At 43.0% G+C, this 17,500-nt stretch overlaps 1 protein-coding gene across 1 annotated transcript in view; it reads left to right on the top strand.

The window, feature by feature from the left end:
• The first annotated feature begins 11,171 nt into the window (after positions 1-11,171).
• sobpb (sine oculis binding protein homolog (Drosophila) b) overlaps positions 11,172-17,500 on the top strand; it is a 13,523-nt gene continuing 7,194 nt past the window's right edge. The window contains exons 1-4 of the mRNA XM_062550739.1: positions 11,172-11,408; positions 13,780-13,906; positions 16,158-16,334; positions 16,711-16,862. Of these exons, the coding sequence (XP_062406723.1) occupies positions 11,316-11,408; positions 13,780-13,906; positions 16,158-16,334; positions 16,711-16,862 (549 nt within the window). The 5' untranslated portion in view covers positions 11,172-11,315. The remainder of the gene's footprint in view (positions 11,409-13,779; positions 13,907-16,157; positions 16,335-16,710; positions 16,863-17,500) is intronic.

The raw sequence follows: 17,500 nt of genomic DNA, 5'->3' as shown, positions 1-17,500 counted from the left end.
CTGTCATCCTTCATATATCTTTTACAACATTACCGCTGCCCTGTGCGAACATGCATGGTCTGTGTTGTTTATATCAAATGTATTTGTGTGTACATGTGTGTTGAGATCAGACTTTTCTTAATGAAGCCTGGAGAAGTTTGCCATGCAAAGGATGGTGATGTAAATTAACTTATATATGTGTGTGTGTGTGTGTGTGTGTGTGTGTGTGTGTGTGTGTGTGTATTTTGAATATTGTGTGTGTGTGTGTGTGTATGTTTGTGTACCACCCTGCTCAGGGCCAGGGATGGGCAACAAATTTAAATTGAATCCACAGAATAACTTCAAACTCATAGTATACTGACATAACAGAGATATTGAAGTCTCTGCCTTTGCCAGTGCATGCCTAATGCTTGAAATTGTCTTATATGGGGCATCTTTTTGAGGTTGAAGCATGCCATGGCATTTTGGTCCAAAATGCTATTGGAATGCTGACGTAGTCCATAGGTGCCTCTCATGCAGCGTTTATACGTCCTCCCTCGCTCCTCGAGCCTCGATCCTCACTGATCTACATAAAGAATGATGGGGCGGCAACAGTGGGATAGTCTATCCCATCCTCTATCTTTCTTTATGTAGATCAGTGAGTGCTGCAGACATGGCTTATCACAGGTATAGGCTAATCAGGGCAGCAGGTGTTGGGGCGTTTCATTCCTAATTTGTAACGACCCGGTGACGTAGAGTCGCCAGAAAAGTACAGGACTACGTCAGCATTCCAATAGCATTTTGGACCAAAATGCCATGGCATGTTTCAACCTGTTGAAGGCGCGGAGAGCTATATCTCCAGTACAAAATCATACGAAATGTTACTTTTCTCGGGAAGCACAATTTTATGTCAATATTAACCCAGGTAATAGTGTAGTTCACCACTTATGAGTAATTTCAATCAATCAACAGCTCAAAAAACGTATTTTAGGGTGCAGTTACACTTTAAAGTTCTCAACAACAATAAGTTGCCCAATATCAATGGGAACGTGGCAGATATGTCTGGCATAGACAATATGGCAGAGACAATATTGCTCAGAAAGATGCCTTGTGTATAATCACTGTCAGTCAAAATTGTTTCAAAGTTCAACCAAAAACAGGCAACGCACAGTATATGTGGGTGAGCAAGTAACCGTGTGGTTGAGTGAGTGGGATGAGAGGGTTACTCTTCAACCCAATAAAATACAAATTACAGAATACAATTTTGCATTCAAAATGCAAAGGTGCTCACCCTTCTTGGATATTTCCACTTTTACTGCTTTTATAAATGGAATCTTGATCAATTCAATTTGGCATTTTTAAATTACAAAAGTCTACACTTTAATGTTGTACTTTAATATGTTAATAATTAAAATAAGATAATGCCCACCCCGTTCGGTGCCATGATAACAGAAAGACACAGACACACAGAAACACACACACAGACACACACACACACACACACACACACACATTGATGGGTTGTTGATTGATTTGTTTATTTTGCTGGTAAGGAGCTAAAGCTTGATAAAGCCTAACACCTCTGTGGCTCAGTATGCTTATCTAAGACTCTGATCGACTGATAACCACTGGTACCCCGCCCACACACACACACACACACACTTGCAGACAATAGCAAGTAAACACACTACTCTCCCTCACTGTTTACCCCACAACATATACTAACATCCCCAGTATTTTCACAGACAACAAACAAACAGTTCCAAATTCCAAAACAGAAGTGTAAACACCAGTTGCCTCCTTGTCATAATGTGTCAATTAACCTTCTCTGACTATGTTGTCTCTGTTGCCCTGTCGGGCCACTTCATACTATAAAGAATAAAGAAAAATCAGGCCATAACTATAACTCAATGTGCCACCCAACTCTTGGTGGCTGTGGTCATTAATCGACTACTACAACACCCTCACTTACTGTATTCATATAGCAGACACTTTTATCTAAAGTAACGTACAGGAAGACAATTACATAGGTGGATACATATACCTACCATTTTTTGCCATGACTGATTTTATCAAAGAAAGGCCCAGGGGCCAGATTATAGCCCCTCCAGCAGGTTTCATACAGCCCCCAAGATCCTTTGGGTATACTTTTGGGAAAATTAGAAAAATATATACATATTTTTACATCCAGTTGTCTTCAACAATGTGTAATAATAAGCAGTATCTCTGACATATGATAAATTGATTAAACCCAACACTACAAACCATCCTCTGCAGGAAGAGTTTGAAAAAACTCAAATGAAAGTAGGGTATTTCAAGTGAGAGAGAAAACAGCATATGACAGCAGTACGTGATTTGTATTTGTTTGCTGATACTGTAAGTGGGTGTAGTAAAAGAATACAATCATCAAACAACACTCTGATACCCATGCAAAAACATTTTAACGACCATGACAATGACTGCCCCCATGACTGTCTCATTCCAATAAATCCGGCCTACTGCCTAATGTCAGTTTGACAGCCCTGCTTTAAGGCTAAACAATTTGTACTGACATGAATATTTTATTCAATATGAATAGTTTTCTTCGCTGAAACCTCATCCCTGAACCACTGGATGAGTAATGTGCCTTATACTTCTGCATTTTGACCTGAAGTAAGCTGTGCTTGCACATGTGCCAATGCCAGACACAAGCACAGTTGAGCTGTGCATGCTATGACCAACTTCTGATTCTTATGGAAAGGAAGTTCATTATTTTGGAGTGCTATTGCATTAGAATTTCAGCCCAAAGTTGGAGACCATGTAGAAACGTGCTGCAATTTCAAAACCTGGATTACTCAGGAATGGTCTGGTTTATCCTCGTATTGAGGTCTGCTATTTATAGATATACAATTTAACGTGTATTGAGTGTAGAGTTTGTGAGATATTCCACCGAGAGTAGTGGGTGTGCAGAGCTGTAAGCAGAAGGTAAATATGAATAAATGTCATGTAAATACAATGTTGGGTTTCCCAAGAGCTGTTTATCACAACAACTAGCTGCTAACATCATTGGAAAGGTTTCGCTCTTACATATAATATGCAATGTCTGTGTGAGGAGTATCTCACACATTACATTTGGCAGGCTTTTTATGGGTTACTAAATAACAAATGTACAGGCGACCCTTATATTACTCTACTACTGTGTGTGATTGTGTGTGTGTGTGTGTGTGACAGGGACCCCAACTGTACTGCTGATGGATCCCGTGAAGTGTTTTCGTATGTCTATCAGTCTGAGCCATAGACCATAGACTGGGACAATAATGTTCCTATTGATCGACAGGCCGCTTGTTTCTTTTCATCATTCTCAGACCACTAACACATACTCTATTCAGTGTGTGTGTGTGTGTGTGTGTGTGTGTGTGTGTATTTGTGTAAGTGTATCCTTGTGTCCTCATGTCCCCACTTCATCGCCCGGGAAACACCGAGCCTGGCAAGGACCCCCGCTGCTTAGCAACAAGATCCACACAAATGACACCCACAGATCCAGAGGAGCTTAAAGCTTTTTGGTGGATTATTCATGAAGTCACACACACAGGGAGAAAGAGAGAGAGAGAGAGAGAGAGAGAGAGAGAGAGAGAGAGAGAGAGAGAGAGAGAGAGAGAGACAGAGAGACAGAGAGACACACCTGAGTGTTTTGAGGAAAGCAACTCTGCTAATTAAAACTCAGTTTTGTTTTCCCTGCCCACCCAAGTCCAGACTCCTGACTGGTTATAGCCATTGCCGACGCCAGAAACCATCTCTAAAGTCACTCCTCAAAAATAATAATCTAGATGCTTCAATAGTGATGAATTATGGTTTCATATTCATTCTACCACATGCAGCCAGAATCGTAGAAAAAGTAGCTTTTAAATCAACTCTCTTCTTAAGGATTTAACATTATTCCAGCCCAGTCCTGCGATGTTGTTGGTCATAGACTGGAACATTGAGTTGGATATTTAGATACATTTATCAAAAACAGTAAGTGGCAACACAATAATGTGAAACACAGACCTTAAAATCATTAGTCATATCATCTTATGTAAACATACGCACAAGCTGTTGAGTTTGAGAAGGGCACCGTATAAATAAAACACATTATTCTATTATTATTGCACACATACGAACACATGTTTAATTTTAAGCATACTACAACAGCATTGCTTGGAATCTTTAGCTTGTGGATACTATGGTTGTATTATGGTTAAGTCTATGTGAGTGACTCAGTGAGTGAGTGAATGAGTGAGCGTGTGTCTGTTTAAGAACCCTAAGTTGAGTGGTCACAGACCCGTGCCTTTATCTGAATAGCAGGAGAGAGAAAGAGAGAGACAATGTGTGGATGTCCTCAGGCAGTTTTGATGATGGAAATACAGGAGTCATGATAAAAAAGAAATGGGCCGTGTGCAGAAAGACCATCTGGCCTTATGCCTCAGCCGTGACACCTGGCCTGGAAGAGTGAACTGCTTTTGAGAAACACTCCAAACACACTTGCGGTGATAAGTCATGGGTGACACTGAGAGGGCATATTATGTCACTGAAAAAAAGGGTGAGTGTATTTACATTTGTATTTGTTTGTGTATGTGTGTGTGTGTGTGTGTGTGTGCGCGCGCGCGCATGCGCGTGTGTGTGTGTGTGTGTGTGTGTGGCAGACAGGCAGGACGGCGAGAGGAATAGAGAAAAAGAGTAAGCAACAGTGTGTGGGAGAGACACTGGGAGAAAAAGGGAGGAAGAGAGTGAGTAATGAAAAAGGAGTGGGGGGGGGGGAGAGAGAGGAAGGGAGAGAGAGAGTAATGAAAAAAGGAGTGGGGGAGAGAGTGAGAGAGTGAGAGCTCAGTGCTGAGTGCGGAAAACAGCTCTACAGTACATGCATCTAATTAAAACTCAGTTTTGTTTTTCCTGTTTGTCCAAACTCTGCCCACCCAAGCCCAGACTCCTGACTGGTTATATAGCCATATTGCCAACAGGCACCATCTCTAAAGTCACTCCTCAAATATAATAATCTGGATTCATCCATACTGATGAATTATTGGTTATATTCAATTTACTACACTCTCAAAAGGATGCATGTTGTTTTTGTGTCTAGATAAGGACAGCACATCTGTGTTGTTTCCTTTTTTATTTGTTATTTGTTGACGATGACACACAACTTGTGTTGTTTTTTTAACACCTCTCTGTGTCCAGATAGGAACGACACATTCGTTTTAAGAGTGTATGAGTAAATCATTGAGGAAGTTGCTTAATCAATTAATTCTCTTCTTAAGGATTTAACAGGAACAGTGAGTGGAAAAGAGAAAAGGAGGAGGAAGGAAAGAGAGTAAATGGAGAGAGAGAAAAGAGGAGGAAAGAGTAAATGGAGAGAGAGAGAAGAGGAAGAAGAAGAGATGACATACAGCTAAATATATCTAGGGTGTCTGAAGGGCAATATCTGGGTGTCTGTAAAGAGTGCTGAAGTCGTATACACGCTCACAGCCACCTGACTGTGTGTTTAAGCTCTGCATAAGGTGTGTGTGTGTGTGTGTGTGTGTGTGTGTGTGTGTGTGTCAGAGATGGAGACAGCGTGCTATATTTTTTAACTGGGTTGGCTGGGTGAGATCACAAATGACGCAGAATGTAGGCCACTCCAGTTCCTCTTTCCCTTAGTGTCCACACTCTCTTCCACGCGTGTGTGTGTGTACCTTGTGTGAAGCTTTAATCATTGATTAGCGTGATGAATTTTTCATGCAGGTGTTTCACATTACACGCCTGCACAAGGGAGGAACCAAACAAAGCAAGGAGAAGATACACAATAAGGGACACGGACACACAAACAGGCACTCCGGCACGTGGCTGCCCATCAGATATACCCAACAGAACTCTCTGGAGATGCATATCACGCATTAGTATAACCTTAGGGTCGGGATTTGAAGAGTAAGCTACAGCCAGCTAGCATCCCAGCTGGCTGCCATCTTTAAAATTGGCATTGACACTAACAAGCAAATTAGGTGCCACATTTCCAATGGTCACAAAATTATCCGAGTGGATTGGTAGATTCTCCCAGCAGGAAACTGCCAGCTCGACCACCAATCTGCATTGACGACAGAGTACAATACTATGCCGTCTTTATCTGTAACATGACACCTGATCGACTAACTCTAGGTGGAAATGATCTTCACAAGACTCCATTTTGGGAAAAAAAGATGGTTGTGGTGCATTTCAAACTTTTTGGCTGAAGTAGCTAGCCTAACATGGGCCATTGAAATGAACGGAAGCTGTATTTCCTCCTCTCCAGTTCTATGCAATATTACCATGGGTATAACATGAGCTAAGGGAACACTGGATCCACCTTGACTTGCAGCTGTTGTATTGTGGGTGACTCACCTGAAACAAACTCCATTTCCCACCATGCACGAGACCTTGTGGCCAGCTCATGTTTACAACTCAAGCACAATAAGTGCTGGCCAGTCAGAGTTCCAACTGGAAAGCCTTCAATTCATGGGTTTCATCAGGTCCCTTTCCACAGGTGTGTTAATCAAGCACTATGCAGTCTGTATTCATAATTCAGGTGCTTGATTGTATACACCTGTGGAAAGGGACCTGATGAAACCCATGTATAGAGCCTACACCAGGTTTCAGACTTCAAACTAATGTTGACCCAACACAAAACAAGCTTCCAGGATTGAATCGGGTGATACCTACCCACTTTAAGACATTTCCCAGGGCTGTGCTGATATCAGGAACTCTTACCAATAGAACAGCACATTATTGGGGGCCAAATATCTTCAAAAGCCCCAAAAATACCAGCAGCACCCTTAACCAAACAGAAAGCCATAACAAATGTAATACTAAGAGTGCCCATCTGAATAGCCACTCTAACAGCAATTTCTGAAGGGATGGACTGGATAGAAGCAATGGACTAAGCCGTGGTCAGCTATGCTTGAGCACACACGTTCAAATTCCTTACTCTGCCTCTCAATTTGATCCAGTGTACAGGCACCTCAATCAATCCATATTTTTTAAGTTAAAGGCCATTTGAAGGGTGAGACTTTCCCTTCACAACCCAGACACAGAGCAGACATGATGTTTTGTTCCATTTATTGACAACTATTAATTACAACATTTTTATCCAACTAACAAACATTTAAAACAATTTTGCAATTCGTACAAAATATAAACTATTGTTTACAAAGAAGCATCCCCTTTTCCCCAGAACAGGTATGCCTAAAGCCGCCCAGCCCGACGCAAGACATGGAACGTTTAAAACTCAGCGTTGGGACATAGAGCGAGACTTTAAGCATTCACCAAGTTTCCAAAACACAAAAAAAAGCCCCGTCCTACAATAAATGACGCCGTCGTAGTTATAATGAATTCCTCCATTCTCTTCCCATGAGCCTAGTTGACCCTCATCCATGGTGTCGACCATAGTCTGGTTCAGGGGGACATCCTTCAAATTGCATGCGAGAGTCCAGAGTCCGTTTATAAACTGTATCGTTCTGTACTTCGGGGATTTGCAAAGCTGAGTTTCAGTAGGCCTATTGCATCTTCGGTTTGCCAAAGGTGTGCGCGGGAACGTAGAAATGGGAACATGTTACAGAAAACGGTGCAGCACAGACGTAACCATGGTGACGCCGAGGAGCAGGACCACGCCGGCTGCATTGAAGGGGCTCGCGGCAGATTTAGGCGTGGTCACGTTGGGGTTACTCTGTGTGACTGGTGCGGCCGCAGTGGCGTTCATCGTAGAGTTACCCGGCATTACCGTGCTGTTCTGGGCGACGACCTGTAGGGACACAAGAGAAGGACACCCATTGCGTTATTACGGCAATCACCTGGCCTCGATGAGAATTTTGTCAAATTGGTTTACTTTATGGGGTGACAGCTACTGTGACCGATAAGACCTCCCGCATAACTACCCAGGGCCGTACCATTTAACCTATGGAAGTCGCATACCAGTTAGGGAACCTGACCCCAAACTCCTTTGAGATCCAAAACGGCTCTATCCAATACAAACTTTAACTCGCCGAAGGGCGTAACGACCAAACCCGTGCCCATTTAGCGTGCTCAGACATAACACATGCACAACATTAGCCTACGCTGTACAGAATGTACGAAAGCCCACGCCTTTTAGTGAAGGCAGCATAGCTGCAAGTTGACAGGAATATTTTTTTTAATGAATGCCGCATTTCAATAAATGCTAGGGGGCACTTGCAGGGAGAGTTGTACTGTGGGAAAACGAACACCACCCGAGTAAAGCTCCACGGGCGTTTTGGATGCGCATGAAAATGCAACGGCTCTGCTCATAGGGACAGATCAGGTTGCAATGTCGCGCCGTATTGAGAAACTTTACCTCTGATGGGCGAGTTCGGTATACAGTGGCCTTAAATGATTCATGACACTCCAGCGTTTGGAGACCATGGAAACCTACAAAACGGTAGACATTACGATGCCGCCTCGGCCGCAGTGTTTGGGCGTCCCCACCTTGAGTTTATTCCCAAAAACGAGTTCATCACTGATCTAGTTAGCGTCACTTGTTGCTCAGAAAGTTGAATTTGAAGCACCAGGTGTTTTTTTTTTTACCAAAACACCACGAGAAAGCAGCCAAATGTTTCACTCGTCAATCCACCGTTACCGTTACGAATCAATTAAAAAAACAAGTGTCTGAGAGGAACACATAGTTTACTATCATTGGTATGGTTTGGAAGAGATTTTCACAAAACGTAGCCTACCTGTGCTGACAAACAGAGAACGAAGAGAAGCACTCCGAGTTGGCAGATAGTTAGTCCAGGCATTTTGCGATGCTCCACAATTTTGGCTGCAGGAAGAAAAAAAGAGCTGCACGCGTTCACAAGCCAGTCTCTGGGTAACTGAGAACTCAACACCGGTACAGCACCCACGCCATTTATACTGCCGGTGATGACGGACAGGTGTGACGTAAATCAGAGCCACGGATGAGACGTCTAGGCTATGTTTCTGAGGGTTTTTTTTTTTTTTTTTAGATAAATGGCAAAGAAAGTTCAATGATTCTATGGATGGATTCTATGATATGAGTTTATGGATGCCATCAATTATTTCAATTCATGTCATTATATGTCGATTAGTGTATGCCTTCAATGGCTGCTCTGCTGTACGCTGTAGCCTACGACAATGAACTGTAATGAATATATTTGGGTTTATACTAGCTTTTATGTCCGACATTATTGCAGGAGAAAGGTCTGAATTTCATCAAAAACGTTGATCACATGGTATTTCGGGGCAACGGAAGACATGCATGCTAGCTGCTAGGGTTTATACATGGGTTTATATTATCAACTTTGCTGGTACTTTCGGGGCATGCGCAAAATGATATGATCTACAAACATTTGCAGACCACTACAATTAGGACACCTGTTACGCCTAGTGGTACGAACACGACATCTACCGGCAATGTATGAAACATACACCTAATTTGGATTTTAAATAGATTGACAGCGTCCTCTAGAGGTCAAAATAGGCCCTTCCTAAGAAGCAATTTACAATGTTTACAATGTGGTTAGGTCAAAATTGAACTGACTGACATAAATATCATGCTCAAGTTTTAATGACTGTCCAAATATTTATCTATCTTAATATTTCATATAATAATTTATTTCACCCTTAACACATCTATTCATATCAACAGTCAACTGACTGCATTAAATAAATGGGGCATCTGACCAATTCCACTCACTCTGCGTTGGTCAGTCATTTTGGCATTCGGTAACTTGCTTGAAAAAACATGATAAAAGTAACCGTAATTTAAGTGGGATGAAACATACAATTACATAGCCTAATCATCAAGTGTCATACAATTATGAAATTAATTTAGACATATCGGAAGTACACACTCTTGAGATTTTCACAGCAAATCATGGAAAATAAATAATTTGTCAACACACTGAAAGAAATTGAAAGTGTACACCCACTGTACACATTCATGGCTGTATAATAGAACTTGGCCCTTTCCTTTTTGATATTCAAGACATAGCAGTACAATTCTGCCCCCATCTGCTGATCAACAACCAAAAGCTCAAGCACTGCATAGAATTTAAAACAATTTGAAAAAAAGAGCCAAAACTACATTGACAACTGGATAGATATTATAATATTAAACAAGTAGCCTAAAAAAACGACATTACTACAAAGCAATAAGAAATTATTGCAAATTGGCAACATATTTTATTCAAATGAGAAATCTTCAACAGAGTAAGCAATTGACAATGCGCAGGCTCCGAGATCCAGACCCTTACGTTTTATGGGGCAATGAATGGAGCTGAAGAGGATGAACTGCATCTCCATAACGTCCTAAACATTAACACATAAGAGAAACCACAACCCCAGAATGGAGGAAACCTTCCTCTGGATTCATGAACATGAACATAGCAAAATAACTGAAACTTCATTCGTCATCTAAATAGATGAATGTAGCCTACACATCTAGCCTCTGAATACATACAATCCTGCAACATTTTGAGAGAGGACTCCACATGAATTACTGTAACATACATACATACATACATACATACATACATTTATTTATTTATATATATATATATATATATATATATATATATATAGAGAGAGAGAGAGAGAGAGAGAGAGAGAGAGAGAGAGAGAGAGAGAGAGAGAGAGAGATTCCTCCTCTGTCTCTAGACCTGACTGGATCGGATGAGTCCCCAGGGCCCACTGCAGCCAGAAACCTGAGACCTGAGGCTGGATAACATTTCTGTTTACACACACACACACACACACACACACACACACACACACACACACACACACACACACACGACACACCACACCACACCACACCACACCACACCACACCACACACCACACACACACACACACACACACACACACACACACACAGAGAGAGAGAATATGATTCCAGATTTCATGATAAATAATATGATGGTTTCATAACGCACACTGAACTCCAGACACAGACTGTGTGTGTGAGTGTGTGTGTGTGTGTGTGTGTGTGTGTGTGTGTGAGAGAGAGAGACAGAGACAGAGAGAGAGAGAGAGAGAGAGAGAGAGAGAGAGAGAGAGAGACTCTCACACAAACACATGCAGATGAAAGTTCTCGCGCTGAAGTGCAGACGGGTCGGCTGAGATTGTGGAGAACAAGAGCACGTGTCGAGTTACCGTTTTCGCTCCTCCCTCGCGCCAAGCCAGAGGCCAGGAACGTTTCAACACTGCCCGCGTGCAAACGGGACCTCTCCTGTGACAGCCGTCGACAACTAGAGATGACAGTCCTGCACCGCGCGCCTGACTGCTTCCTCCTCTCGTCCGCGGGCGCGAGAGGTCCCGGTCTTTCCTGAATCCCCGTCAGCGGTGCCATCTGTACGACAATGCGCGAGATGGAAGCCGAGAGACCGTCTGAGATCAAGCGCAGCAGGAAACCCGCACGCCCCGTCAAACGGGAACTCAACTCGGAGATGAAGGTAAGGGTCTTTCCCCACTAAACGGAGAGACCGTCTAAAACAACTGTTTTTTTTTTTTTGCGATTGATGAGTTTGCAAATGAAGTGCAGGCATGCTTTTACGGCGTGTCCTCCTCTTGTATAGGCCTAACCTATGTGCTTCCAGATGTGCAGGCTATGTTAGGTATAGTGAACCTTCCAGATGTGCATATCCGCGACATGTCTCACTTGCAACTGCACTTAATAATAATAATAATAATAATAATAATAATAATAATAAACAATACATACATACATACATACATACATACATACATACATACATAGCCTGCATATACACTTGCCTCAGTGTGAGCCAGCACTCCAATCAGCGGATCAATAGTTTATTTCAGCATTCATGCAACATGCTGAAAAGTGAAAATACGTTTAGTAAATGAGGCTGTGTGTGTTGGGTCAAAGTGGCCAGGACTGATGTGGCAAATACTAGGCTATACGGACTGTTCCGACAGGTAGACTGTGGTGTAGGACTGATGCAGAAGTATAGCTCATAGGAAGGTCTGCTGTGAGAGCAGCCCAAAATCGTCATGTAAAAGTCCCAAAGCAGTGAGGCCTCGTTCGGGGGAGGCGTGTGGAGTGGGGTGGGGAGTGTGGAGCTCTGTATTCGTGAGAAAGGAAATGTATTCTTTGAGTGCGCTAGACAGAGTGGCTTGTGGAGTAGAAGAACATAATATTCACAAAGGGGGTCGAGTTTCAAGTTAACTAATTTTAATCCAAACACGTGAAACCATATATCCTCCTGATGTAAGCTCGCCCTCGCTGGATCCGGGGTCGAGCCGGCGATTGTTGCCGTTGGCCTCGTTCCCTCGGCGGGGCTTGGGGAGACTGCCGTCCGCCTCACAAAGCAGATGTTTGTCTGAACTGCCAAAAAGAAACAAAAACAACATTGTGGGAGCGGAGCGGGGAAAACCGTCCGCCCGCTCGCCTTAATGAGAAAACGGTAAAACAAAACGGGCGAACCGAACGTGATCTGGGAGGGAGCTCTGATGTAATCCATGCAATAAACTACTGCGCTGACACACACACACACACACACACACACACACACACACACACTAGGCCAGTACCCCAAAAGCAGAGGTTCATTACCAGATTTGCCTTGCTTCCAAAATCTCTCTCTTTCTCTCTCTCTCTCTCTGTCATTCTCTCTCTCTCTCTCACACACACACACACACACACACACACACACACACACACACACACACACACACACACACACACACACACACACACAGTACATACTGTATGTCTTAACAGAATTGACTCTTCAGTGTTCACACCCATTCCGAACTTACTTACTAGTTGTGGTTTCAGAGACTGAAAAGAAAGACAGAAAGAAAGAAAGAAAGAAGGAAAGACAGAAAGAAAGAATGCTCTGAACCAGTCTCAGGCCTCTCCAGACTGTCTACGTGTGTGTGTGTGTGTGTGTGTGTGCGTGTGTGTGTGTGTGTGTGTGTGTTTGTAGAAAGAGTGAAAAGTGCAGGATCAGATGACAGAGAAGGGGGGTGAGTAGAGAGGTGCCACAGACACAGAGAGAAGGCTGTCTGACGTCTGATGTCCTGGAGAGCATGGTAGTCAGTCTACATGCTGCTTTTGGTGTGTGTGTGTGTGTGTGTGTGTGTGTGTGTGTGTGTGTGTGTGTGTGTGTGTGTGTGTGTGTGTGTGTGTGTGTGTGTGCGTGCGTGCGTACGTGCGTGCGTGCGTGCGTGCGTGCGTGCGTGCGTGCGTGCGTGCGTGCGTGTGTGTGTGTGTGAGCGTGGTGTGAAGATCCACCCAGAGAGAGAAGAGGAAAGAGAGTGTAGAATAGAAGAAAGTCATTTGGAATTTTGAGAGAAAGAGAGACAGAAGTAGACAGGCAGACAGACAGACAGACAGACAGATAGATAGATAGATAGATAGATAGATAGATAGACAGATAGATGGACAGATAGATAGATAGATAGTGGGGCCATGGTTGTGTGTGTGTGTTTTGAGTTGAAAGGTTCGGGAGGGAGGGAGGGTATTTCCGAGAAGTCTGTGTCCCAGTGTTGGGTGTCTGCTCTGATTTCAGACCAAGAGAGATCACATTACCCCCATCCCTCTCTGCAACACACACACACACACACACACACACACACACACACATGTCCCCAATAATTTCTGTGTATTTTGCGCCTGTTTGTTCATTGTAAGCATGTGTGTTTGTTGATGCACATATAGTAGATGTAGATATGAATGTGGGTGTAAGTATTTGATTCCATCTCTCTCTCTCTCTCTTTCTCTCTCTCTCTCTCTCTGTATATGTGTGTGTGTGTGTGTGTGTATGTGTGTGTGTGTGTGTGTGTGTGTGTGTGTAGTCTTTTGCAGAGAGCACCATGAACGAGCTGCTGGGCTGGTATGGCTATGAAGAATTGGACTTGAGAGACGTCTCTGGAGCTGAGAGCAGAAAGCCCTGTGTCAAACGCCATGTGTCCGTGCTGAGAGGTCAGAGCGACCAGAACACACACCTCAGAAACCTGCACACACACACACACACACACACACACACACACACACAAACACACACATATATCCGGCCCTGGGTCGATCTCAAACTCTGACTGTACAGGATACACCTCAGAAACCGACACAGTGTTTTCTCTCTCTCTCTCTCTCCTCTCTCTCTCTCTCTCTCTCTCTCTCTCTCTCTCTCTCTCTCTCTCTCTCTCTCCCTCTCTCTCTCTCACACACACACACACACACACACACACAACTGCACAGTCCTATATCCGGCCCTGGGTCGTCGGTCTTAAATCCTGCTCATGGAGGACAGCATGTCCTCTGCTTTAGCTAGACCTCCAAAGTGCAGTCTGTGATATCAGTTAAACACAGTTATTGAAAATGTTTGTTGGAAAGCCAATCATATTACAAATCAAAAACAGATGTGTTCTCGCAGTTAGCTGTAGTTGAACTTTCCTCGAGCTTCGTGAGGTTGACATTTGAGCTCAGCAGTCAATCAAATTACACCTCCCTTCTGAGCTCCTGAAGGAAGGTGTTGATTGGTTGCAAATAAGTATGGTTTGATCCCTCAGTTTCCTATTTTCAACGTCAGGACTGTTGTGTTTTAGCAGAGACAGAGCAAACAGCTGGAAGATCATGAGGAGCACTTACTGTAACTGAACTTCACAGAAGGTGAACTGGTTTAGAATCACAGACTCCGCCTATAAGATAACAGACCAAACAGTGACCACCACTGAGGGCTACACTGGTACAACAGGAACGCGTAGTCAAAACATGGCCCGTGATGACACAGCTGCAGATTCTGTGGCTTCAGCAAGATGTAAACACAGCCATGGACTGTGTGCACAGAGCACTGGAAATGGGAACCACAGACAGTCTGCAGTGGAGACACAGAGAAAACAGATGGGATCATACGCCTATGTGAACCCTATGGGTCCTTAATGTGAATGATGGACAAAGTGTTAAATCGGGTGATGAGCAAAATGTCTTGTGCATGAACTAAAGCAAGCTATCATTGTTGCACATAGCATTGCCTTTGCCCACCCAATGTTGACGTTCAGGGTCTTGATCATGGTGTTCAATGAGCAAATTGATTTTGGACAAGTAATTAGCTTTACTTAATTTTTTAAAGTGGGATTGAATATTTAATTAATTTAAATTAGGATTTGTGATGTTTATCACAGTGATTTTGCATGAATGTGAGCTTGCTGTCCTAGTTCAAAGTTTTTCCTTTTGGAAAAAATCAGATGCTGTAGTGTCATGTCAACATAACCACAGCTGAAAAAAACACTGAACAGAAACACGAATAAACATGGCTATAGATTCAACTTTGCTACGCACACACAAAACAAGACTGAGAAGCTCAGTTAACACACAGCAGCCACTGATTGCTCTGCTGCGCTAAGATGTAGCGGCTAGACGTAAACATGCCCGAAAGTAGCACTAGGAACAAAAATAACAAAATGGCTTGAGACTCAGTGTTGACAGTGATGGGAATAGCAGACAAATTAGAGCTACTGATTGCGTAGTTGGAGTTTATGAACATTAGCGACAGCTAAAATTAGTAAGGTAGTCTACTGATGAGTTACATGTGACCACAGTTAGTAGCTACAGCAGATAATATCTTTCAATCCTCTTAGTATTCTAATTGCCCAAGACAGAATTCACAAATTGAATCCAGTGATCCAACTTCTTTACTCAAGTAAAGCCTATACCTTACACTGACAGACTTTGACAAAATTTGGGAAAGATTCTTGAAAGATTGTAGTCTTTTAACCAATGCCCCTCATTCAAGCTTTACTCAAAAGTCAGAAGTCTGTCAGTGTAAGGTAGGCTTAAGTAACACAGCGCAGGCGGATTTTAAGATGAAAAGTAAACAAATAATATGATGTTTTGATGTCTGTACATTATGTAATAAAGGACTGAATTTGACAAATATTTTTTCCATTAACATTTAACCATTGGTTTGGTGCTGCTGTCCCTTAAGTGGCACAGTTGCAAAGTCAATCCCCTTTTTGCATCACTATTGCTCCATCGATTTTGGTTGAAATTAGGCTTGATGTTGGGAAAGCATACAATGACTTCAAATGAAAATAAAGTAGCCCAGTTCCTTAGCAACTATGCTACCACCACCCCCAACATGGAACTTAATTTTGACCTGGACATCTCTGCGGAAGTCTTTTCAGTGCATATAAGAAATTAAATTTGGTGTTTCTGTGTGAATTTTGCCTTCTAGAAACTTCTGTGCAAAGTGGTCAGGTTGAGGGAACATCCGTAGAGAATGAGTCTCTTGGAGCCAGAGAGGGTGTCAGTGCTCGATCCAACTCCTCCCCCACCACCTCCTCTTCCTCCTCCGACGAGAAGGAGGCGCGAGCCACACATGTCATCGTACCTCTCATCAAGCCATCTGCAGGTGTGTGATGCTTTTTACTACACGCACACACACACACACACACACACACACACACACACACGCACACACACACACACACACAAACTCAAGAAGTAGCCCATGCCATTATGCCTGATTGAGATATATGATACATCATGTTCATTCGTTCATTCATTCATTCATTCATTCATTCATTCATTCATTCATTCATTCATTCAATCAGTCAGTAAACCATTACTTATGCTGTCATTCCTCATCATTTCTTTATTTATCTCTGTCAGAGTAGTATCACCCTAACCTCCCTCTCTCTCCCTCTTTCTCTTTTCCTCTCCTTCTCCCTCTCCCTCTCTGTCTTTCTCTCTCTCTCTCTCACACACACACACACACACACACCCAGTGGAGGAGGTGCAGAACGTGTTGATCGTGTGTGTGTGGTGTCAGAGGGAAGGTGTGCGTCGCTTCTCCCTCCTCATGGGCCGCCAGCTCAAGAGCTTCTGCAGTGAGAAGTGCTTCTTCGCCTGCCGCAGGGCCCACTTCAAGCGCAACAAGGTCAGCAGCGTTCAAACACGTCCTCCCTCTTTTCCTCCGATACGTGTTTCTTTCTCTCTCATGACTCTTTAGAACAGATGCTGTCCATCTGCAGATGTGGTTGCACAGAAACACAACAGCTTTGTTACTGTACCTCCGCCAAGGTTTTTCATCGGGGTTTGTTTGTTTGTTTGTCTGTCTGTCTGTTGGTTTGTTTCTTTCTTTCTTTGTCTGTTTGTTTCTTCGCAAGATAACTCAAAAAGTTATGGATGGATTTTGACAAAATTTTCAGGGAAGGTCGAAATGACCCAAGGAAGTGATCTGTATACCGTCTGGATGCAGTAGGCGGTTATGTTTTCGCTTGGCAGAGGTCTGCGCTCTCTGAGTGCTTTTCTAGTTCTTGATGCAAACAGAACACATTGCCAACTCTTTATAATAAGGTGTGTTAACAAACCATTTAGCTATTACCAAGTAGGTAGTAGGCTATTTACAAGTACTATCCATTAGATCTTGTTAGTAGATTATTTACTAACCTACTTACTTACTTAAGTGTTAACACACCTTACAGTGCATAAGGGTTGCCAATACATTCACACATAACTGCACACACCCACATGCAGTTATAAGCATTCGATGAAAAGGACATTGTATAAAATTGG

Source organism: Sardina pilchardus, chromosome 12, assembly GCF_963854185.1.
Source record: "Sardina pilchardus chromosome 12, fSarPil1.1, whole genome shotgun sequence".
NCBI lineage: Eukaryota > Metazoa > Chordata > Actinopteri > Clupeiformes > Clupeidae > Sardina > Sardina pilchardus.
Note: the sequence above shows the minus strand (reverse complement) of the source record. Positions and strands in the feature narration are given on the sequence as shown.